Source organism: Hydra vulgaris, chromosome 08 (genome assembly GCF_038396675.1).
Source record: "Hydra vulgaris chromosome 08, alternate assembly HydraT2T_AEP".
Taxonomy (NCBI): Eukaryota; Metazoa; Cnidaria; class Hydrozoa; order Anthoathecata; family Hydridae; genus Hydra; species Hydra vulgaris.
The window spans coordinates 16,240,336-16,266,817 of record NC_088927.1 but is presented as its reverse complement, the minus strand read 5'-3'; the positions used below and the strand labels follow the sequence as shown (position 1 = coordinate 16,266,817).

The 26,482-nt window shown below is 28.3% G+C and overlaps 2 protein-coding genes across 3 annotated transcripts in view; both read right to left on the bottom strand.

The window, feature by feature from the left end:
• LOC100214605 (lethal(2) giant larvae protein homolog 1) overlaps positions 1 to 16,275 on the bottom strand; it is a 49,648-nt gene extending 33,373 nt beyond the window's left edge. The window contains exons 1-2 of one of the 2 annotated variants that reach the window (XM_065803180.1): positions 16,023 to 16,275; positions 5,300 to 5,397 (exon numbers count right to left, since the gene is read on the bottom strand). In XM_065803180.1, coding sequence (XP_065659252.1) covers positions 5,300 to 5,397; positions 16,023 to 16,094 — 170 coding nt within the window. In that variant the 5' untranslated portion in view covers positions 16,095 to 16,275. The remainder of the gene's footprint in view (positions 1 to 5,299; positions 5,398 to 16,022) is intronic. The other variant, XM_065803181.1, reaches the window with a different exon arrangement.
• Positions 16,276 to 24,798: 8,523 nt separating this feature from the next.
• On the bottom strand, positions 24,799 to 25,726 carry LOC136083064 (uncharacterized). Its single transcript, XM_065802472.1, has 2 exons — positions 25,670 to 25,726; positions 24,799 to 25,617 (listed from the first exon to the last, which is right to left on the bottom strand). Exons 1-2 carry the CDS (start codon positions 25,724 to 25,726, stop codon positions 24,799 to 24,801), a joined length of 876 nt encoding a protein of 291 aa, XP_065658544.1.
• Positions 25,727 to 26,482: the final 756 nt, after the last annotated feature.

Genomic DNA, 26,482 nt, shown 5'->3' with positions numbered 1-26,482 from the left:
CTGAGTAAAAGCAATTGCTCATTTTTATTCACCCAACCTAATGTGTTTTGAAAAAAAAATGTTTCATAGACTATAAATATAATTTTATGAAATATAATTGTGCATCCCACCAATATTAGATAGTGCAATATAGCAACCCATACTTAGCTAACTCAAGTAATACCTTGAATTTGTAGACTGATCTTAATTTCTTAATCTTTCAAGGTAAATAACTCCAATTCTTTATTATTCAAAAATCCAAATATTTCAAATTATAGGTGAGTTATATACAACTACTTCTAAAAGATTTTCCAACCTAAATATTTGTAACAGGTCTCTGCAATTTCTTTTTGTTTCTAGCATCATTAAATCAAGACTAGTTATTTGCCATCTATTGATATAACTCATAATTTTATCATATAGCCTGTATCTCAATAACTTGAGCATCAACTCGGCTTTGTCAAATTCTTTAAATAAGTCTAAATCTGTTTTTCTTATTGCAGATATTAAATGGAAAATGACCATGACTGCAGCAATACTTTTAAAGCAGTCAGCAGCGATGCTGTTAAAACAATCGTTGAAGCTAAAGCTAATGATAAAGATGTACAACTTTTTAAGTAGCCTGAACCGCATTTTAAAGAAACCAAGTGGACATTAATAATTAAGCAGAGTGAGATGGATTTCCTTTTGCGTTATTCCATATGAAATCACCTAGTTTTTCAAAAGTGCCCCAGGGTACCACCTCAAATTTACTTCAAATTGTGGGTGACCACCCACAGCTTTTGTGAAAAAAATACAATCCTGAAAAATTCGGGTTGATTGACCAAACCGTTTAAAAGTTATAAATGAATCAATATAGACCAAAATTGACAAAATGTGAGTATCTGGAGCTTACAGTAGATTTTTTTGATTTTTAAAGATCATAACTTTTTAAATAAATTAGATGATCACCTGAAATTTTTTACAATAACAGTTTTTCACTCAAATTATCTATTTTTGCAGGTGTTTTTGACTGATTTTAAACAACTTTTGAGTTCTTGTACCTCAAAGTTGCTAAATAACAAAATATTAGAAAAAAATTTGGAAACTTTAATGTGCTGCAGTTCAATACCAACAGAAAAATTAAATTATGAAACTTTTTACAGGTAAGGTTCTATATATAGACAATCACAAAAAAAAATTTAAAGACCTATATTCTATCTTATGACATGATTGTAGCCTTACGGCCTAGGTGTATATTTTTAATTTTTCCCTGAATAAATATAATCAGTTTTCCCTAACATAATATTATCAGTGTCTTATTTGATATGATTTTATATGTATTTGTTTAATTTTATGCATATAATATAATTATGATAAAGTTTTCACATGATTATAATTTGAGTGTAAAATACTTCAATTGCTTCAAGAGTTTGTATTAAAATCTAAATCTGCACAGTATTTTCTGGATTTTATTATTTTAGTTTTTAATATTGCAAGAACCAAAAACTAAAAAGTTTAGTGTATGCAGAAATAGTTATATGTAGAAATAGTTTATTGTTTGCATTTTAGACAGTTTTAATCACATTTGTACTTGAGATTTCATTTTTACTGATTTTATTACTGGAAAAATATTTTTTTTAATTTTTTTTAGATTATGTTACATGTTTGACCCTAGATTTTAATATTTTTAGATTAGTAAAAAATGTCAGAGAAATGTTGTGTGGGAAGAGTTTTAAATGAAGATTGTTAAAATGTCATATTGTAGAATGGTAGGAAGAATAAGACTAAAAGATACTCATATTGAAGTTTTAATTCAAAGGATAGGATGCACTTTCGAACCAAATGAAGAGGCATTTTTCACTGTGAAAAAGCCTATATTTCTAGATATGAAGCACTTTAAAAACACTGTTGTGATCCATTTAAAGTCCACAAATAAAAAATTATCAAGGGATTATTTAAAGTCAACATATCGATAGTAAATCAACTTAAGATAAAACCTGGTCAAAAAGTTTGTACTAACTGTATGAATGAATTCAAACTTGACCAAATTACAGAAGTTAGTTAATGAAGCTGCTGAAGAAGATTTTAGTTAATCAGACCTTGATAAAACAGTTCTTAATAAGAGTGTCTTTATTGGAAATATCTCTACTCAAAAATGTACTCAAAAATTGAAAAAACTTGCAAAACATTTTCAGTTTCAGAACATCTGGTTAAGAAAGCTCAAAAGCTGAAAAATAAAAAAGGAATACTTGCTAAACCTGAGGCTAAAATAGGACATTCTTTGGAGAATATTGTTAAACAAAAAATTATAGAACTTTATGAACCTGAAGACAATATTTACGAGACAATGTCCAGGAAAAAAATACTTTGTTTCTGTGCGTATAAATAATGTAAAAGTTCATAAACAAAAACGTTTAATATTGGTTCGATTAAAGGAGCTTTATCTTGATTAAAGGAGCTTATCTTTAAAAACTACACACAAAGTTGGATTCAGCAATTTCTGTAAACTAAGACCAAAGTGGTGCATTACAGTTGACAGTAGTGGAAGTCACTCAGTTTGCGTATGTTCTTACCATCAAAATGCTAAGTTGATGTGCCCTGCTTTACCTAAGAGCCATTTAATATATTACAAAGATTTGATGAAAGTATGTATTTGTAATATAGATACTCAAAGCTGCATGTTTCATTGATGTTCCAACTGCCCTGGTAAAGTAAATTTGAAGACTTACTTGGAAAATGTGTTTGAAAATAGTGATTTTGATTTCGATGATCAGATCAATTACAAACAATGGGTGTCAACTGACCGAACTGCACTTGTCACAGTCCAAACAAGCATTATTGAGTTTATTGAAACTCTAAGTGAAACTTTGAATGACCTTTGTCACCACCACTTTACCAAAGCACAATCCTCCTACTTATCAGAGGAAAAAAGAACATTAGATCAACACACTTTGTCCTGTTCTTATGAATTTTGCAGAGAACTATGGTTTTTTTGTGCAAGATGCTGTACAAGGATTTTACTGGCAAGCTGATCAAGCTACCTTACATCCATTTGCTGTTTATTACAAAGATGAAAAAAAATCAACTCAAATGTGAATGTTATTGTACAATTTCTGACCATCTTGATCATGACCAAACAAAATTTCATTGTTTTCTCACAAAGTTACTCCCAATGATCAAAATCAAACTATTCACAATCAATAAAGTAAAATACTTCAGCAATGGTGCTGAATCACAGTAAAAAAATTACAAATATCTGTTAAACTTAATGTACCATCTTAAAGATCACAATATAAATGCTGAGCATCACTTCTTTGCTACATCCCATGGCAAAAGTCCATGAGATGGAATAGGAGGAACTATAAAAAGAGAAGCAGCAAAAGCGAGTCTATGAGCAGCAAATGAAAACCAGATTCTTACACCAAATGAACTGTTTACGTGGGCTGAAAAAAACATTAAAGGTGTTAAGATCCTTCAAACTTTCAACCTGGTAAATAATGCATAGGGCTAGTGCTTGAGATTTGGAATGAAAACCAAGATGTTAATGTAAAATTTATGCATAGAAACAAATTAAATTTAAAATGGACTAATAATGCACGATCAAGTCAGTGTTGGGTTCCATTTGACAAAGTAATATGTTAAATAAATGCTCCATCCGTTAAGGGTAGAAGTGCTCATGACACAAACTTACTAATAATGATTATGACAGTATTATGAGTTAAGTAAATAAGAGAAAAAGAAATTAGTGTACTTGTATTTTATGTGTATATACACTTTCAGCATTTTTATTTTTTTGAAACATAATATAACTTGCGCTATTAGGTATCTTTTTAAACAAAAAAAAGCATTGCTCTCAAAATGCTAAAATTATGTCATAAAATAGAGTATAGGTCTTTGAATCTTTTTTAGTGATTGTCAATATATAGAACCTCGCCAGTAAAAAGTTTCATAATTTATTTACACTGTCTACGCTACTTTCTATGCCTACAAAGTGAATGTAATTTATCGTATTTTTTAAAAAAAGCGATATTTTAACAGGCTGCTGAAAATGCTGCAAAAATAACTTTAAACAAATAATTTCAATTTTTTCTGCAAGTGGTTACTCTAAGTACACAAAAGTAACAAAAAATCGGCACAGCTTATCTGTTGATATTGAACTGTCGCACATTAAAGTTCACAAAATTTTTTTCTAATATTGTATTATTTAGCAACTTTGAGGTACAAGAACTCAAAAATTGTTCAAAATCAGTCAAAAACACCTGCAAAATTATTTGGGTTAAAAACTATTAACATACAAAATTTCAGGTGATCACCTTTTTTATTTACAAAGTTATGCTATGTCAAAAATCAAAAAAGTCTACTGTAAGCTCCAGCTACTTAAACTTTTCTGATTTTTGTCAATATTAAATCAATCATAACTTTTGAACGGTTTGGCCAATCAAGCTGAAATTTTGAGGTTTATATTTTTTTCATAAATACTGTGGGTGGTCAAAATTTGAAGCAAACTTGAGGCGGTATCTTGGGGACCATTAGGTGATTTGATATGGAATGACCTTTTTATTAAAAACATGTCAAATAGCAAACTGTTGGCTTTAGTAGAAGAGCATTTTATTGTAACAAAAATTAGATTAAACTACAGTGCAATAATTTAAAATACCCTTATGACGCAATTTAACTTTTTACCATGTAAATATCAAGGCTTTCAACTTTTTGTGCTTTTAAACAACTGCTTTTTTAAACCATCAATTCATAGTGTTTACAACAAGGCAAGAAAAAAAAGATTTAGATTTTAATTTTAAATTAGTAGGATGATTTAAACATTATTTACCATGACCTCGTCTTCAACACTATCACATTAATAATGCATAACATTTCGTTTTTCATATGAAAAACAAAAAAAACATTTAGGTTTTTAATCATGTGTTTAACTTTATTCAGTAAAATATTCATATTGCAAAAAAGCTTATTTGCAGTGTTGTGCATGAACAAACAATCAAACAAACAAAAATTAATGTTAAATTATAGCAAAGACTTTTGTAGATTATATATAATAGTTTCAGTTCTCTTTTAAGAGGACTAGTTGAGACAACAACAATGTAATAACACTGAATTATGATATAAAATGTTAAGTTACAGTGCTACACAACCAGAACTTATAACAAGGTTTGGGTATTAGGCACACTGAAAACAATCATTATAAACTAATTAGAAATTATTATATATATGCAGTTGCAGGATCTAATAAACTTCCTGAGAATAAATTTCAGTATAAAAAAAAGTTAAATACATTAATATGTCATTTACCCCCAAAAAAATATGTGAAGTAAAAAAAACTTACAGTTTTAAATATCCACTTTGTGTTCCAATAGCTAACAGCTTAAGTTTCGAATCATATGCAATGGCACTAGGTTTGTGAGGAAACCCATGTTCACATAGCTAAAATAAATAGAAAAAATATATAATAATATATAATATAATAATGTTTTATACACAAAAAAGAAATGAGTAAAAATATATGAAATAATAAAATTTTAAAAATTAGATTATCAAATTACTTTATATTATATATACATGTATATATATACATGTATATATAATATAAAGTAATGTGTTCCACTTCATAAACTATGACTCCTTTAAAAATTTGAGATTTTTCTGTGGCAATTTAATGGGTCCACAATGAACACAAATATCTGTATTTTTTGCAATAATCTATAATTAATGCTATCATTGGTATCGGTTAAACAAATAAAAATTACTTATAGTTTCAGGAATTACTGCAAAGACTGTCAAATGAACAAAAGAATACTTTAATATTCCAAACAAGTATGGCAAAATTTACAATATCAAATAGAGCACAGTACAATAGGTAGCTTTTAGCTACTGGCACTATGGGTATATAGTTAAATATTGTCAATTGTCATCTTTGTGATCTTCGACTGTTAATGCTGGTCGCTTCTTCTTACGGCTGTGCAGACTTAGAACTTTCTGTCAGCCTCAACAACTTACAGAATGTTCTGATAATTCACCTCAGTTTTTGGCTGCATCTAGAAAGTCTGCACTTAGTTTCACACCACACTCTAAACTATCATTGATAACATTGACAGAAATCGTCTTCATCTTTGATGACAGAAACGAAGGATGAACTGGCCAGTTTTCAACATTATTGTTAAGAAAATCCACTTTCATCTCTAAAAGGCTGAAAATGTATCATGAATCTGCAGTAACTAAATCTCCTGGTCTTGTTGTGGCAGTGATTTCAGTTGGGAACTTGGGTTTTCCGAAGCCAGTTCCGTAGCAATCCTGCAGCAGAGCCATTCCATCACTAGGCCTTGCTGCCAGAAGCTTCTTGGCTAAGTACTGCAATTCAGGCTTTGAAACAATGTCACTGAATAGAGCAAGGGGCACCATTTCAGAACATAGGTACCACAGATGGCGCCTCAGAGCTTTTATAGTGCTATTTCAGAACTCAAATGTTTGTACTTCGGAAGATTCTGATAAAGGCAGAGATCATGCCATGGGTTGTCAACTGCAGATCTACACGTTGTCCACCAGGCACTGTATATTAGACACACAAAGGTGACAAAGCCGCGTAACTTCGTCTGCTGTGCAGCAGTAGTAATTGTTCATGCTGGGCACAAACGGATCTGCACTTCAAGAAGGAACATTTTGATGGAATACAATATTTTGGACATTAACCATGCTTTGTGGACTGCACCCGGTCAACAAAAGTGAAACTGTCTGTTTTCTGGATCAAGGTACAGCAAACATAATTCACAATCAAAAGTCATGTTTACTATTGACTCAGCAAAGTTCCATAACTGCAACAACTGCATTGTAGCATTAGTGATGATATCTTCAGATCGTTAATCTGTTCCAAGGTTTAAAGCTGTTTGTTTAATATTTAGCACATATATATTTAATTTACATGGTTTATTGGAAATATTTGTTTTACATTTAATTTGTTTTGATATGGTTTAGTGGAAATATTTCTTTTTCATGTTTAACTTTTATTTAGTTTTACTTAACTGACACGATGCAGTCTAATTCTTTAGTTTAAAATTAATTTACATTTAATTTGCACAGTTCAAGCCTATAGTAAATTTGATACATGGGAAAAGTAGGTTTTCCCATGTATCAAATTTACTCACTTTCAACCAAAACTTTCCAGTTACCAGAAAGAAACAACGGAACTTTTACGTGTGTTAAGGTAATAATCTGGATTAATAAATGGATAAATTTGGAAGAAAAATTAGAAATTTGATTATGGCAAGAATAACTACAGGCTTGGACAAGAATGACACACTCTGTAACTGACCACACTAATAGTTTTTTTTTCTTTACAACTTGACCACTAAGCCACTGTCTAAACACACTTTTTTTTTCTAAACACATTGGCTCACTTTGAGATTAATGTGACCCATAAATAAAGACATAAATCAAAAAAAATTTGACAATTTGGAGTTATAATCATTTTGGGAAATTACTTTCAAGTTTTCATATATTTGTGTTTTTTCTCAAATATTAAGAAGAATTAAGTACTTTTTTAAATACTTAGTTATGAAGCAATTTTCAAGTTTTCATGTCAAATGTTCACAGAAATCTCTTTAAAATTGGCTGTGTTTAAAAATACCTGGGGTCAGGGTTGTAAAAAAAGGGTGCATGACACACCCCTTCCCCTAAACAATGAATTTCATTAGAACCAGTCAGCAAAATGTACCTTATATTGCAAATGTGTGAGAGGGATAATTTTTTTTTAAATTGGTAAAAAAGATAAACACACACATTTAACAACTGTTCTTGCTGGCTCTGGTTGGAGTGTTTTGGCATACGCAGGTACATATATATTTAACATAGTAACTTACAGTTTTTGTTTAAAAACTTATTTTTTTTTTTAAATGAAGTCTTTATTATTAAAAATCTAACATTCCTTAAATTAACTTTTTTATAGTCTTTTTCAGTTGTCTAAGTCTTAGAAAAATAGTTTTTGATTTCAATATTTGTAACATACACGTTTGTAATATTAGTCTGAAGAACGTATACAATATATATATCTAACTTTTTTGCATTTCTCTTGATTTTGGTTTTATTTTGGTTTTTAGCCAAAAAAAAGTCTTTTCACCCCGTTCATAAAAATATTTAGAAGCTATAGATATGAGTTTTACAGGTCTTTCTACCTATTGGGAACTATATTAATCAGTAAGAGAAAGTTTATTACCAGTTTGAATACCTTGTAGTAACTCATTTGAAGAAACAAAAACTCAAAAGCTCAACCTTTATCGAAGAAACCTTTATTAAGTCGGTTCAAACATCAGCTTTGAAAAGCAAGGCTTCAACTGCTTTAGCTTTGATTTTAAGCTTGAAATTGGAATCAATTTTCCTGGATACCTAGTTTGCAGAATTTGATTAAGACCACAATCAATTACAACTTCATCATCTAGTAGCATGCATAAAGGAAGTTTTCTTCACAGCATCAGTAAAAGTTACCCTGAAGATTTATCAATACATTCTTTTGAACTCTGTTATCTCCTGTTTGTTGATAAACTGTATTATTTTATAAAGAAACCTTTTTTGAAGAATGCTTTTTAGGTTCATTTTTTTTTCCATTTATTTCAGATATAACATATCTGAATTAAATGGAGAGTTGGTAGCTCAGACTGGTGAAGCAAACAACCAATCCTAATTTTACAAACAAACCATCACCCACACCAGCGCCAGAACATGTATTGCCTGGAACTATTGCTTATATAACACTTATAGAATAACTGCTGAAAAGAAAATGTTATGACCAGAAAGATGATTATTTTCATAAGTAAAAGTGAGACAATGTTTATATTTGGTGGTTTGACACAGTTTGACACCTCATTACTCTTGTATTTCATTGTCTTGTATTTTCAAATGGTCATTTGTTCATTTCATAAACTAATGGACTTTTGTCTTTTTTTCGATCTTCACCAATTACTTTTAATTGTAAAATTTCTTGACAGTGCATAGTATTAATTAAATTAGCCACTCTTGTTTTTTCACAAAAAAAAAACCTATATTCAGTTATTACACAGTCAATTTTTTTTTTTTTAATTTCAATTCACCTCCCCAAAGGCATGAAGGCCACTACAGTTAAAGAGTCTACTTTAATTGTGGTTACAACTCTTTCTCAACTCTATAACTCCAAAACACAACGTTTGACGAACAAGGCTGCTGCGCAGAGTAACAAGTTGAGCGTGGTACTCCCAGGGACCTGGTAGGGATTAAAAACTTCTCACTTATGAAGCGAGCACTCTACCACTACCTTACTACAGCATTATTTAACGCAGTTGCAGTAGCATCACTAACTTCATATCTTATTGCAGCCTTAGCTATATTAGTTAAGTCTAGTACTATTTTTTAGTATCTGCTCTTCAAACTCATCACTTTCAGCTGCATCTAAAGTTAAGGATTCAACACTAAATATTTCATCTGAACCAACTTCTGATGTTGTTTGAAGATTTCTCTGTCTAATGTGCCTCACAGTAGCCTCTTTTTCTCTCTAACAAACATCTTTACAACCCTTGTTGCCACTGCTTGGTCCACACTGCCTAAATTCCAACTTCTTTTTTGTCCTATCTTGGATCATTTGTCCTTTAAATATTCTATCACCATAACAGGAACCTAAAACGAGTAAGGTATTATAAAATTGAAAGTGTTTTAATTTAAAGTGACAAGTCAATGAAATATAAAGTCTCGATCAAATGATTAGAGATAAGCAATTGATGCTTTTTTCTTTTACTTAATCTACCATTTTTGTGAAGTGTATTTGTAAATGCATAATGAAACTGGTAAAAAAAATTGCATGTATTACTTTTTTTTTTTCTCACAGAGACAAATTATGTTTCATTGTCCACTCACTTTTCTTGACATCCAGCTTGCCTAAATGTTCATTGTTTTACTATCAAATCAAAATAATTTTAAAAATATTTGTTGCAAAAGCTTCTGCAAACTTTAGGTGGTGGTGGTGGTGGGGAGGGGGGATAGGGTACTGAATTTCTAACTACACATAAAATTCTTATCACATTAACATTTTAAAAAATTGTTTTAAAATTATATTCACCTATCATTACAATTATTATTAATTGGAATATCACACTGACAAGCAGACAGATAAAATTTCCAGAAATGTTCTGGAAATTTTATTTTTTAATGGGGTATCTTTTATCAAAGGTAAAAAAACTGACTTTTGTCATGTCAATTTTCAAGTCAAAAGTTAATTTCTGCCCGTAAAATAAATCTTTCTTAAACTTGTAACCATATTGAAAGAGCTGTTTGAAAGTTGGTGAATCGCCTACGTGTAAATTATAGGGTTTTCTACTAATTTTTTTCTACTAAATAGACTTTCTACTAAAGCCTTTGTAGGTCTTCTAAGTTTTTTTAAGCTCTTGTTGATATCACAATGTGAGTTCATTATTTAATTAAAAAATAAAGTGAGAATCTTTCATTTAGTTTATCAAAGTACAATATAATTTGGAAATTTAAACATTTTATAAACAAATAATACTGTTATAATTCCACATAGAAACATTATATAAACAACTCATAATGTATTATTGAGTTATTAGACTAATTATTAATTAGTTACCAGTCCAAATTATAGCATGATATAAGCAAATAATAACTTTATTTTTCCACTGAAAAGCATGATACAACTATTTTTGTTATTTAATATGTAACAGCTGCACGATAGATAAAAAAAAAACATAGCGAATGCATAATATGAATACATAATAAGTAAAATAAATTTCTTTAAGTGTTTACATACTATGTATCCACTTAATAACAATTAGTTTACGTTTTAGTTTGATAAATAATTTTTATCAACCATAAAGCACTGTTGTTTACTGTAAATTTTTCAATATCATAACTTTCAAATGATCTGAAAGTGTTATATTTCCGGACCTTAAGTAGCTCCACTGTAAAAATTGCAAGTTTTCCTTTTGCATTTCACAAAAAAATTTAAGATTTAAATTTTTTTTTTTTTGCAACAATTAATTAAGATATATACAATAAATAAACTGCACACTGACCCAAGTGATACTCCATACATGACAGTGGCTTATTGACCACGGCTATTTTGATATTTTAACAGTTTAAATGCATTTAAAAAAGTGTTACGTTGTGAATAACTTTAATTGTTGATCTTTTCTAAAGTTTTTACTTTACGCAAAGGCTTTAAATAAAAACATAAAATTAATTATGGTTGTTTAAATAAACGCAGTTTGTGTAAATGAATAAAAAATGTTAAATATAATTTTTTTTTTTTTGTAGGCATGTATTTTTTATGATAAATTTAAACGTTTGAAACTATTTTTCTATGTCTTCCTAAAAATCTTTTTAACAAATATTTTTTGAAAGAAATTTTTTTTAAGGTACTTTAATTTATGAAAAAGTTCAAAACTTTTTGTGACAACTTGCTTAGAACTTGTGTAGAAACATTTTATATGAATTATACAAGAATATAAAATAACTTTATTTACTTACATAAGCATGTATTTTGTTGATTGGGGTTGATAAAAATCATGATATTTTTGAAAAAAATCAAAAAAATCAATTTTTTTGATTTAAATCGGATTTTTTTTATTTAAATTACATTTTGGAAAAATAAACTCCTTATCAAGTTGTTTTTAATGAAATAAGTTTTTTATGAAATTATAACTAAATTAATTTAAAACATTGAAAAATCTTTTTTAATGTTGATTATTTACAAATTTTCAAAGATTCAATCAATTAAACTCATTGATTCTTATGCTTTTTGATTAAATAGTTTGAATAGGAAAACCAATTTGCTTTCTTTCTCAATTCCGAGTCTATTTCTAATGCTTGAATGTACAAGACCAAATGATGAAAAGATTCTTTCAACTCCTGCAGATGAAGCAACAGTAGTAAGTAACTGTTCAACAACTTTCAGTGATTCCTGATTCACAGGATCATTATGATATTTCCATCAATCACATGGCTTAATAGTTTGAACAATGTTATCGTGGAACATAAACTTTTAAAATGGTGCTGCTTCTGCTTTAAAGTTAACCAAAAGTGGAAGAAAGTCTGGATTCTTTGAAGCTGCAAAATCCATTCTAATCTCTATTTCTTTATCAGTTAATTCTTTACCTCTGTATTTAGGATTAACAATATTAGCCAAGAAATCAGCTGGGTTATAGATTGTATTCTTTTGGATAAATTCATTTTAGCTAAGCTTACGACTTAATTCCCTCTAAAGATTTTTCCATATCACTACACTGTCACCAATAGTACTACTGTCCTGCTGTTGGTTTAAGCATTTGTAACTGCTCTTCTGCACTTCGCTTTACACCAAGGTTATTTATAATATTTGTAATATTCTTATCAATTGTTCTGTTTTCTTCACAAATCGTTAACAGAATCGGTCAGTGTTTAAGATAGGATTCAAGACAATCAGCCAATGTGTTCCATCTGACATCTTGGGGCATTATAAGTCGTAGCCCCTCTTTTGCTTTGTATGTAGCAGCAGCAAAATGGTTGTTTCTAAAATATTTAAAAACTTGAACAATCTGCTCCTTGATGTTTGGAATTGCTAAATCTTGGGCCAATAGATTGAGAATACGAATTTTAATAAATAATAATTAATAAGAAATTGAGAGCTGAACATCCATATGAAATAACATTAACATTATCTCGAGTTTCCAATTGTTGTCTCACTGCAAACTTTACAACAAAATCGTTTTTTGCACTTGTTGATAGAATTAACAGCAATTTCAACTAAATAGTCAGAAGTATGTAAATGGCCGGAGGTATCAATTATCAAATCTGCAAGGTAGATATCTGATTTCATTGTTGTTACTGCTGCACAAACTATTGGTTCATTATGAACATTGCTCCACCCATCAATACTTGTGGTTACAGACTGATCATGTAGCAAACCTGAACACCTAGTTAAACTGTTCTTGTGAACAGTATCTAGTACTTTTCCACTTATATCGATTCTATTAGGAGGGTTATATCCTGGGCATAAAAAATGGATCATCTTGATAAATTTTGGATGGTCAACCACTTTGAAAAACGAGTTAGTAGCATAAATCATTCTTGCTATCTGCTCATCAATAGCTTCTTTTTCAGATTTAGTGGTTTTAATAAGGTATGAATCCAATTTAGTTGTCACTGTCTTGCCACAGCTTGGTCTTGTCACTGTCTTTTTATTTTAACACAAAAAACTTGTTTTATCTAAAGCAGATTAACTAAATTCAGTTTTCTTAACAGAACATTGACTAGTTTGTGGTTCTTCAGTTGTCTGGTTGATATTTTCTAAGATTTCTTGACAAATAATAATGTTTTTGTCATCTTGAACATCTTTTAGAAAACTACATTTACCATCACTTTTGTGTTTTCTCATTCGAGCAACCAAACCTTGCATTTGTACACCACAGCTTTTGCATTTAGCTTTATTGCCTTTTTTCCCAAACTTTGCATGTATTTCTTCAAACCATGTCCAAACTGCATCTTTTTTTCTACTGGCACCAGACATTTTTGTTTCTAGTTATATTAATTTTATTTTACAACTAAAAAATAACAACCAATTATAAATGAATACTGTAATTTAAAAAAATTTGAATATACTTTTATATAAAAGGAATATCTTAACATTTATTATATAAATAATAACAAAAACAGAAATTAATGTAATTAATCAATAAATTAAAACATGAAAAAAAAAATTTACTTATATGGATAAAAATCTTACAATAAATTTAAAAATTTAATGATTTATATGACTAATATATATTTTATAATGTATTATCTAACTATTATAACTAATACTTGTTTATGCAGTAGTTGTATTTAGCTAGTACAATTTACTTTAATTTGATTAATCAATAAATAATCGTTAAAAATAATTAAAATCAAAAAACTCAATTTAAATCATAATTTTTATTCGTCTGATTTAAATATTAATCGATTTAAATCAAAACAACCCTGTTGTAGATTAATGGAAAAATTTTGAAGCATCTTGTTCATACGATTAATTTTTATAGTTAAACTTACGATTTTTTTAAACCTTCTAAACATTTTATTAAAGTTATGCCTTTTGCATAACTAATAAAACGTTTAAAAAGATAAGTTTAATAACAAAAAGTTTTGCTTTGAGTTTTTGCTTTTTTTGCTTTTTTTTGAGTATTATTTTTATTTTAGTGCTTATATATTTTCTTTTTAGTAAGAAATTGTTTTTTCTTTATTACTACTTTTTTTCCCCCTAGTTTAAGTTGAGCTTAGCTTTTCTATCATAAAATCATATAAACAATCATGGACAAGTTGTCAAAAAATGAATTATTTGCATGATCAGTAATAGGACTCGATTGCATGCCATGCCTGAACTATAAGTAGTTTAACTGTTTAATTTATTATCGGTGTGAATAATTGTCATAATTTATTATCGGTGAGAATAATTGTCATAATTTATTATCGGTGCAAATAATTGTCATAATTTATTATCGGTGTGAATAATTGTCATAATTTATTATCAGTGTGAATAATTGTCATAATTTATTATCGGTGAGAATAATTGTCATAATTTATTATCGGTGCAAATAATTGTCATAATTTATTATCGGTGTGAATAATTGTCATAATTTATTATCGGTGTGAATAATTGTCATAATTTTATCAATAAATTTATTATCGGTGCAAATAATTGTCATAATTTATTATCGGTGTGAATAATTGTCATAATTTATTATCGGTGTGAATAATTGTCATAATTTTATCAATAAATTTTGCTGAAAACAATACCATTATAAATGATTGCCATTGTTGTGATAAGGATAATGTGATAAACCAATTAATATATTACAAAATTCCTCAATTTGTTAGACATAAAACACAACAACAAGAAGCAGTATTATAACAAAAACCGAAAACAAGCACATCATAATCAGGACAAGTATGCGCAGAAATGCTTAAAGAAACAGTATAAAAATATATCAGTGTTGAATAAATTCATAAATTATGCAGTATAATACTAGATTTTATGAATTAAATGTGCATGAAATAAATGAACCAAAAAAACATTTAGAAGGAAAGCTTCAACTGAAATGACAACTTTAATTTTACTGTTATGCATTTATTATTTATTTATAATCAAAAATATTTAGCCCAAATTGAACACAAATTGTCTTGGCACTTGGGGATTCTATTAATTTTTTTAAATATAAGTCTAAAAGTTACCATTCAAATTTTCAAATAAAAAAAGTAATTCAAAAAACCATTATTGGTTATTTAAACATTATTTATTTTGTAATGTTTATATAACATAACTTTTAGGAGGGGGTGGCTATTTTCAGATTTAAATAATTTTTTTAGTTAATTTTTTTAGAAAATTAGTCTTACGCTATTTCAATTTATGTAACTATGAAATTAAATTTATATCCCAACAACCCAATATTTTTTTTAACCACACAAATTTGTTAAATTTTTTATCACTTTTAAACAGTCTCCCTAAATTACTTTTCATTTTTCAAACAGCATGCTTTGTTAAATATATAAATTTACAAAAAAAATTCTTTCCAAAGTATATAATAGGGGTGATCGCACCCATCGCCCCTCCTCCCTAAGGATACACCCTTGCTATAAATACCTTTTATTTAAAAGGTTTATTCAAAACATATATTAAATTTATTTTATATTTTTTTGAAAACAATTTGAACATTTTAACAATTTAAAGCATGGTTTACATATATCAAAATTAAAAAAAAAAAGCTAATGCAAAAACACTTAATTTAGCAAAAATTCAAGTCTGCTTAAATGTAAATATCAAATTTGAAAGTTTTAAGACTTTAAAGGGAAATCGAAATGATATGTATATTAGTTAATGATATGTTTTTACTGTTTAAATTCCAATAGAAAATAAAATCAGCATAAAAAGATTTTTATTTAAATCAATTAAATTGAACTGTTAAATTAAATTTAACTTAATTGAATTCAATAATCAATAGTATAGTGTAACGTAAACACATTTTGTTGAATACTTGATTATGTTTATTTACCAAAGACTTGTCTCTCACCTTAAAAAATTTAAACAAATCGCTTCCCAACTTATCTTTTTCTGGCGCTTTTCTCCGAAGATTCTTTAACATGTTTATCTAAGGTGCAAATGGCATTACCAATCAATACTTTTGCTAAAATATTAAAACGCCCTTCTACCATCTTTGTTTTTGAATGTTTATTCTGATGGAGTTTACTCTCCGAAAAATCGCAGACCACGAGGAAATTTTCCGATTTGGATTTGTTTATATTTCAAATTGCGAACGCTAAAACAACGCATGTTTTTTTGTCGCTTTTTTTTGTCGAGCCTTAGGCTCGATGCTCTGTGAAAAATATAGATCTGTTTTGGATCAAAAGTGTTAAAATATTGCACAAATGTAAACTAGTATATGACGCTTCGAAGGAAATATTTTTTACAAAAAAAATTTTAATATAAAATTTGTAAATAAAAATGTAAATGTAAATGTAAATGAAAAACTTCAAAATTGTCATTTTTATTTTATTTTTAACTAATCATGTTTTTTTTTAATTATATGAAAAAACTTTGAAAGTATTCGAAACTGCAAAAAATACGTAAAATCCTTATGTAATTGGAAATATAATAAGTTAATTATTTTTTACTTGTTATCAACAAAAAAACGACATCTCAAAACTTAAAAAAAAAAAATTATATATATATATATATATATATATATATATATATATATATATATATATATATATATATATATATATATATATATTAAGTAATACAATATAATTTTGATAAAAAATATCAAATAATCGACTAACTAAATCAATTTAAAATATCTATATTCATTAAAAACACCTTAAAAACAACCTAAACGAAGTTGCCATTTTGTTCATTTATCCCCTATGAAGAAGTCATACACTGAAACCGCACTCTGTGAAAGTCCGTAATATATTTCAATTTTTACATGAATATTTATGAAACGCTTATTGTAGAAATATTCAGAATAGTTTGTTAATAACAATTTTTAAATAGTGAGTTTTTATGGAATAAAATATAGGTCGACTTTCAAAGGCTGAAAAGTATCTTCATCAAGAAGTGTACAGAAGAGTATGAAACACGTCCTTATTTGTAGCTAATCTAGGACATTTCATGGCATGATGAAGGCGAAATTTTTTATAGCCTTTATTTACAGAATTCGTGCGCACCTTCTGAAAGTTGATCGACAGGCAGTACTGCAAAACATTTTATGATATTTTCTCCATGAAGTAAAATTTTGTGTACTGAAGACGGCATGTAATACCAGCTATAATTACTCACATAAATGTTTGCAGTTTCTGTAGCATATGTACCAAAACTTTCAGCATTTATTATAACACCTGAGGAGAGAGCTTGTAGAATTATGTAAAGTTGCTTAATCAAATTTTTATTTTCTCCAGTGATTTTAGAAGAGCAGCTTGCACTGTAAAAAAATCTCCTAGTAGTATTACCATCATTGATATTACCATTTGCTTGTTTTGGTTTGTCAACGACTAACCCAAGCTGCTCACGAAAACGTTTCTGTATCAAGGTCTTCTTCTCTTTCTTTTGACGTTTTTTTTTTCTTCACTTTTAGCTAACCTAATTGGAAAGACAGGTTGTTGGAAATATGTAATATTATTTCCATACGCCGAATCCAGGCATGAAATGTTGACAGTCCGTATTAATACGAACATTCATTTTCAGACCTAGCAGACACTTTAGTCAAATCGTTCATTTGTTGTGAAGTTGCTCCACAAACTGAACATTCTAGACGCAGTAGGCGTATCCATTAATACCTGAGTCACTTTTTCATCTATCATTGTTAAAAAAAGTTCATATTTCACTTGTATTCTTTTACAACTTTTATAATTATAAATGGCCGTAAAGGGTATATTTGGCTTTTTATTTCATCTACAACAACCTTAGTTTTCTCAGGTTAGTCTCTTTGCAAAATTTTATGCCTATAGGTCAACAAAAACAATAAAGAGCCGGATTTTGCCAAATAACTGCGCGAGTTAACTAATCTGAACGGTACCAAAAAACTTATAAATAAATTTGCATCAAAAATAAGTTCAGATTCCTCTGGAAGTTTCTGCTTGTATTCGCTTTGGCCAGAGGAACCATCTTAACCTCATTTACTATACAAAATTAAAGGTTTAAATTTATAAGGAACAATTTTTTCGTCTATCAACTTCCTTAAGTATAAATATTGTGCTTTAATTAAATCTAAATCACAAAATACGCTGAGTGCTTCTTTATCCGTCAGTGAAACGTTTGTGTTTTCCATAAAACTGGAGACAGCAATCTTTTTTACTTTTTGGGCAATTTTTAATGCTTCCACAAGCTTTGCTTTTGTTTCTTCTCCTATTAAATTTTATGCCTGAAGATATGCATTAAAGATGTGCTTGAATACAATTTCCTTAACTAATATGGAATTTTTTCTTTTTTTACTGGTCTCTGACAAATCTCCATAAAAAATGCACGGTCTTCCACGTTTTTCAAATGATGTAGATGACGTGGGGTCTGTTATTGCGTTTTTTAATTTTGGTAAAAGTACACTATATTCAGAATTTAACCAATTACTGTTGTTAGATAAAAAAACCTTCCACTTCCCGTGACGCCTTGGTCCATTGTTTATTAAACGACGGACAAATGTCCTTTCCTGAGAAACTTTACAATTTTCTTTTAAAATTATTGATAGTGTCTCAATTGACCTTTCTACATCAATATAGGAAAGTAACAGTTTACATTTCGAACACTTAAAAGTTGTCATTTTAAAAAGTAATCGAAGAGTTCAATTTCTACTGTAAATTTGTTGCAGTGATTTAAATTTTTCATGATGCAGTGTTCAAAAATTGATAATAACATTTTCACCACAAAATGCAAAAATAGTAAAATGCATGTCCATCAAAATTAATTCTCAATAAAAAATTGACAAAAAAACTTACGCAAAACTATGGTTATAAAACTATGGTTATAAACAGAAATAGTCTGAAACCACGATAAAGAGCGGTTTTCTGTTTTCTAACTTTTATCACTTTTTTACCTATAAGTTTGGAAACCGCACGTATCTGCACCTGATTTTTAATATATCATTTTTAGAGAGACCTAAGCTATAAATCGATTATAAAAATGAAGCGTGAAGAAGCTGATTATAAAAATGAAGCGTGGGGAAGCGTGGGTGAAGTTTAAGATTTTTTATTTTCTAGCTCATTGTGTACTTTTATTAATTAATAGTAAACAAAACATATAACTAAAAATATGAATTTGTTCTAAAATTTCCATAACATGATGTCTTCAAAAATGTATGACACTTTATACTGATTCATAAAAAGTTTTATAGAAAATAATTAAAGTGATGAAGCAAATAAGTTTCAATTGAACATTTACAAAAATATGAAACAGAAGGGCTTCAAAAATTATCTTTTTACATAAAACTAGCTGAAATTCTTACATTATAGTAAAGATTAACTCTTAAACTATTAAAAAAAATTAAAATATAATTTCAGTAGTGAAATTAAAATTTGAGCAAAAATCATTTATAGTACGTTTTTGTATTTTCCACAGCGCGATGCTAAAATCGTGCACTAAGTTTGCAACTTGCAAAACAATATTTACTCTTTTTCCGTCTCTCGGGTCTTCAAACCTTATAATGACAACTTAGCACAATATATATGCCAACTTTAAAATATTTTATACTTTTTATAAAAATTTTATAATTATAAGTCCAACAACGTAGTGTTCAATTAAAGTAAAATATAAAACTAAACTTTGATAAATCATATTTATAAAATCTACTACTCAAACCTAATTAAGGGACATGTTGTTTTTAGCGTAAATTTTAGGAACATACACCAAATTTGAGTACGTTTACCTACTTTTTTTATGCTACAAAAACTTAAAAAAGTTTAAAAACAAAAGTTTTTTGACTTTTTTTTCTAATAATACATCAATATGATTTTGAAATAACTTCATAAAATAAAAAATCAAATAATAAATTCTCTTTTCTTGTTTTTTGTGCCTCAAATTTCAAATAATCTTCAAAAATGTTTGTCAAAGAATTTCATCTTTGATGGAGAGTAGGGTTAGCAGACTTTAACATCCCTCAGAATTAGGTCGTATTTTTCGGTTACCGGATTATTTTTTATTCTTTATATTGTCGCAAAACATTAGCGGACCATACGTCCCTAAGTCCTAGAGATGTTAGAATTTTTATTTATCTAATTTAAGTTACAAGTACTAATAACATTTTTTTTAATAAAGCGTGTACCATCACTTTCTCCATTTTTATTTTATATTGAATTTAATATTTTTAACTCTATTTTAAACTGACTCATAGTCAATCCATTAACTCAATTTAACTATTAGAAGTTTATATTAAATAAATTTATTAAATAATATACAAAATTATTGGGGTATTTATTGGAATTTATTGTTTGTGTAGATATCTACCAAAAAAACCTTTTTTTTTTGGTAGATATATACACAAACAATTGAAAAATCTAGATTGAAATATAATATATTCAATCTAGATTTTTCTTTTTTTTTTTTGTAGTTATCTACCAAAAAAAATGGTTTTCTCCAATAAATCCCACAATAATTTTTATAGTAATATAGACTATATTATAGTGTAATAGTTTTTATATTAACATATTTAAGGTAAAGCATAGCTCCACTTTTATAAGTGGTACCCATGTTGCTTCTGGGTTTAAATAATAATAGAAGTCCAGAAGCAATAAGGACCTTATCCTTCCAGTTTATTCAGTAAAGGTTTTTTCGATTTAATATCATTGTAACTGATGTGAAGATCTTCAATAAATGTATTTCAATCAAAGCATTGTATTTCAATGAAATGTCTTGGTCAATCCAAGTCACAACTAAAGAGGTTTTATGTAATACAGTTGCAATGTGTACAAATTATTTGTCACAAACCTAGGATCACCCTTTTTGCTTCCCTTTTAAAAATAAAACTCAACACCTTACATAAGAGAAAAAATGTTTATGCAATAAAAGTTGTCAAATCTGCGTTATCAGGAATATACCATCCATCTATAGCATGTTTACAAAAAATAAAGATTTAAAGCTTATAGTTAAAAAGCAATAAACTGTCAAGGAAGCTTAAAACTCCAAAATTTCCTGTTGCGCATAAGGTAATTTTTAATTTTTCCAATGACATGTGTTATTTTTGAACAAATGCAAAAAGTTTCTACACTTTTAGAGTTCAAGTGAAAAAAGTGTTCAAACATTAATAAATGTATGCACTTTTATTAACTCATAGTTCTGCTATAATTTAAAATAATAATCTTTAATACAGCTGTATTTATTTTCAAGTTTTTAATTATTTCATTATATATTCATTGTTTTTGTGTTTCTCTTTGATAAATTCAATTTATGAAATAAATGTTAACTTTGTTTAACAACTAACTTTCTTATTTTAATATTTGTAATATTTTTATTTCTTTTTTATTTTAATATTTGTGCTTTTTTTTAGTCTGATTGCAAAGAATATTTTTATTTTATCTGATGTTGTTTATTGATGTATCATAATTTATGATTGGTGTATCTTAGTTTATGATTTTTTTTGTTTTGGTGACTTTTATTATAACTATCATGACAGTTTATCTTTTCAAAACATTTGATTTAAATAATCTCTAAATATTTTATTGAAACATTAAAAAGCATAAAAAGCAGGCAACATTTTTGTTTAATTCATTATTATTGGCATTTTAGTTTTAAGTATAAAGTTGGAAAAATCTTGCAAAATTTATTTTTTGGTTAGGTAATATTTGTGAACAACTGTTAATTTTTTTAAAAAAAAAGGAAAAAGAAAACTGAAGAAAAAACTGCAGAAGTGGATTTGGACACTCATCTTATGAATGCATACATTCTGCGTGAATTGACTTTTATCCATTATAATTTGACTAATCTTGAATAATGATAATTTAAGATTATAGGCGCGTGTTTGTTGTGATCCTGTTGATTGGAATGTGTTATCATCATCATAACTGCAGCAAAGAATTTTTTTTACCTCTTTGCTGCGATTATGATAATGTGTACACTCCGATTATGTGAGTATAACCATGTGCTTGATTGCCAAGAGGAACACCTTTTGGCAAAAGATTACAATATGAATGAGATAAAACATTTATAAATGAAGCTTGAAGGAGGGATATTTATGTTCATGTTTCTCAGGTCTTAAAAAATTTCTGGCACTTGAACTGCAGCAAAATATCAACAGGACTGGAAGTCGTGGCAAACAAGCTTTAACCTGGAAAAACTGCTCAAAAATGTTAATTTCAGATCTACTCTGATTAGATCTAAGTTTAATTCAGATCTACTCTAAACATTTTTGTATAAATAGGAGTCGGTCTAACTGTCTGCTCATACTCAGAATTTGATTTAACAACAATAACAAAAATTAACAGTAACAAAAAAAATTATACTTCCAAAATATTCAAAATATATATAGATGTTAACAATTTTTTTTTACTTATTGTAACAGTTACTTCTTTAATCTTTGCTTCCAACAAGGCTGCAAGCAACCACTACTAGAGTTGGAAGTTACTGGAAGAGCCAAGATAAAGTTTATGAAGAAAGGTAACAACTCACAGATGATTTGATTGACAGATGGCAAATTATATGAACCAAGAAAAACAAGATGGAGAGAGAGAATTCCAAAGAACATATGTTCAAGAAAAAAAACTAGGCAAATAAGAATTTTTAAAGCACTTAGGAATAGTCGCGGTTAAAGGATAAATTGAATGATGAGTAATAAAAGAATAAATTTAAGTAGATTGCAGAAGAGACGCTAGCTCTTTAGAGCTGCACCTATTATAGTATATTTAGAAAAGTGAAAGAGAAGCAACATTACAACAGTGTGATAATGGTTGGAGGCTGGCTGCAACCTTTACTTGTTTACTTATATTATAAGTTATTAATATGCAGATATTTATATGATTCTATAAAGCTCTTACTTATTATAAGATTGTTTGTTCATCATAAGTTGAACTTTCTTACTTATTATAAGGTTGTTTACTCATTATAAGTTGAACTTTCTTATTATAAGACTGTTCAGTATAAGTTGAATTTTCTTACTTATTATATGATTGTTTACTCATTATAAGTTGAATTTTCTTCCTTAATTTATATGTGTGAACTCATCTAATAACTATAGTTTTTGAACATAATTATAGGTTTAAATAAATTAATGTTAAGTGATCATTTTATTATATTTATAGTGTCAACTTTTTCCTGGATCAACGATGCGACAAAAGAAATTGAATCGAAAGTGGCTCCATGTTTTAACAAGGCAAGAGATCGCTATGATGGTCAAATGTGGTGAGGTATGTAAGTGATTGATGTTTCAATCGATGAGAAAAATAACAATCGATGAGAAAAATAACAATAGTTAGAAGGGGAGTGAAGAGGATGGTGAAAAAGTTAAACAAAAAATCCTCAACAAAAAATCGGCAGATTTTTTTAAATAAATTTAAATATCATGTTTTAAATAAATATTTATATGAATACTTTAAATATAAATTTCAATAAATAATAACATTTAAATGATGTTTATTAAATTATTTAAATGATGTTTTTAAAATTTTATTAATAAAAAAATTTTCAAAAAGAGCCACGCTATCATCTTTTGATTAGTAGCGTGTGGTGTTTTTTTGTTGTCGCAATAGGACCATCCCTTAATGAACCCTTGTATTTGGTGCAGACATTGTTATCAGGTTCCCTAAAGTATTTTTAAGGCGGATGGTTGTGCCGAATCCAACTTTTTTTCTTTTTCTTTTTTTTTTAATTTTGATTCACTCCCAATAAGGCTGCAAGCAACCACTACTAAGTTGAGGTTTCCTTTGCTGTTTGATGGACAACGCGTGATGTTGGTATGACTTATCTGGGTTTATATATTTCAGTGAAATAACATTTTTTAAATGAGCCATGGGTCTAAACTTTAGTTAGGGGCATATGGATTCTTTTTTAGCTTGATACAATGTTTATCACGTAAATAAACTATAATCACGTAAATATATCTCTTTCGCCAAGATGTTTTGTTTGGTTAAAGAAAGCTTATTTTATTGCATAGTATAGGTTTAAGTTTATGCATAAAAATGTTTGCTTTGCAACACAATAACTTCATTAAATGGTTTTCATGAACTTTTGAGATTCCCAAAAATAATGGAAATGCGCCAAAAAAATCTGTATTTTGAAGTAACTTCTTATCTTTTTTTTAAATCTGAGCCTCCATATGCTTACAAGTGTTATGCTTATGCAAACAAAAAACATGAATTTTCTACAAAAAATATTCTTTTTATTGCAAACCTTTATATTACGTTGTAATTCCTGTAGATACCAGATTTAGAAGTGTATGTGCATTTTTTTTTTAACTAAAGTAAGCTATCCACGTCCACTAATTTGTACAGTATAGTTTTTATTGAAAGCCAGAGGAGTTTTTAGTAATTTCGAAATTACATATAATGTATTTATACATTTTTTTTGTCTTACAAATTGCTCAAAACACCTCTGATTTGCTTTATACAACACAAATTAACGGGTGATGCGGAAGTTATCGGACAAAATAAAAACGTCAACAACTTATTTATAAATAAAAAAACAAACTACTATTATATTTTTTTTAAATAAAGCATTTATCTTTTAATAAAAATATATTATTTTTTATATGAAAAAACACCACCATTTGCAATTAACCTCAATTTTCCTCTGACGCCTTTCATATGCGACTGTAAAAAGTTTAAATCATATTTTTGTAGTTTTAGTTTAATGCGATCAATCAAAACTTGTTATGTTGAAGCTTGCCTATCTCCCTCGTAAACCTTCTGTGCCAAATGTCCCCAAAAATTTTCAATTGGTCGTGCTTGAGGCACATTTGGGGGATTGGGTTCTTTATCAACGTAATAGACATATTGGTCCATCCAATTTAGAGAATCTTTAGAATAATGAGCTAATAAACTTGCTAAATCTGGCCAAAATAAATAGTTAAAGTCTCCATGATACTTGTGAATAAATGGAAGAAGTCGTTTTTCTAAACATTCATTAATATAGATTGATGAATTGATCGCTACAGTCTTGGAAGTGCGAAACAATGGCTCGGACATACCACGGTCAGATATGGCTATCCACATTAATAATTTTTTTGGAACTTTCTCTTTTCCTATAAAACGAACACTTTCTGGGCATGTCTTTTTGTTGTTTGTGTAGTATCCAGAATTTCCAGGCATGTTGTCCCCTGCAAAACAAAAGTATTTTTCGTCATCGATGACTAGAAGCAATTTTGTGTTATAGAGTTGGTTAACTAGTTTCCTGCTTCTTTTCTTTGCCTTTATTTGTTGTTCTATAGTGTATTTTGGAGTCTTTTCACGTTTTCTATAATTAATATTCATTTTTTTTAACTGACGACCAATTGTCGATTGATTTACACCGAATTTAATACCTAATTTTCTCTGACTGACCCCTTTTCGATTGTTGACAAGTCTCGTTAATTCGGCTTTCTTTTCTCTAGTCCAGGATGTCGGACAACCAGGGTGCTTTCTATCAGAAAACGATTGAACAGTTTCAAGTCTTTTTAGGTTATCATATATTGTACTTCGAGCAAATCCTTCCTTTTCAAAATGATTTACAATTTTTTTTTTTTTTAATATTAGGTTTATTTACAAAAAAGATTTTTAGTCGCTTTCGAAAAGATTCTCGTTCAGCTGCATTTAACCTCATTTTAAATAATTGTGTTTCAAATAATAAAGTTTATATTTTATAGAACGTTTATGCCTACGCATAAAACCACAAAAACTAATTATTATGCTCAAATAATGAAATTAGGATTTCATTAGTGGACCCGTTAGTGGATGCGGATAACCTACTTTAGTTCCAAAAATATTTACATGCACTTCTAAATCTGGTATTTACAGAAGATTAAACGTAATATAAAGGTTTGCCATGAGAAGAATATTTATTTTAGGAAATACATGTTTTTTTTTGTAATGTGAGTTAAATCAATATACCAGCATATTGATAATATCAATATGCTAGTATATTGATTTGATTCACATTAATAAGCTACAAGCATTGCATCTGGTCTCACCGCAATATAGATAGATTAAGTTAATTTGAAGTTTTAAATTCCATGTTCGGTTTTGTCTTTCTCTTTTTTTTTAATTTTCATTTTTTATTTATTTTGTTTTTTTGCCCCCATAAGGCACCATTCACAGAGCACTGCGAAAAAGCATTTAGCAAGAAGTTCACGCGAACCATGGTCTCTATATTTAAATTGCGGAAGGTTTAAAGTTATATCGATTTAAAAGATATTTCTAAACAGTACTTTAAATCACAAAAAATAAATTGTTTTATAATAAAATTATGGAGTATTTAAAATGTCAGTCATTTTTATGTAAGAAAGAGAGAAAAGGTCATCAATAGAGACATTTTTAAATTGAAAAAAAAAAGTAGTTATTGGCGGGTTCGGACGGCATT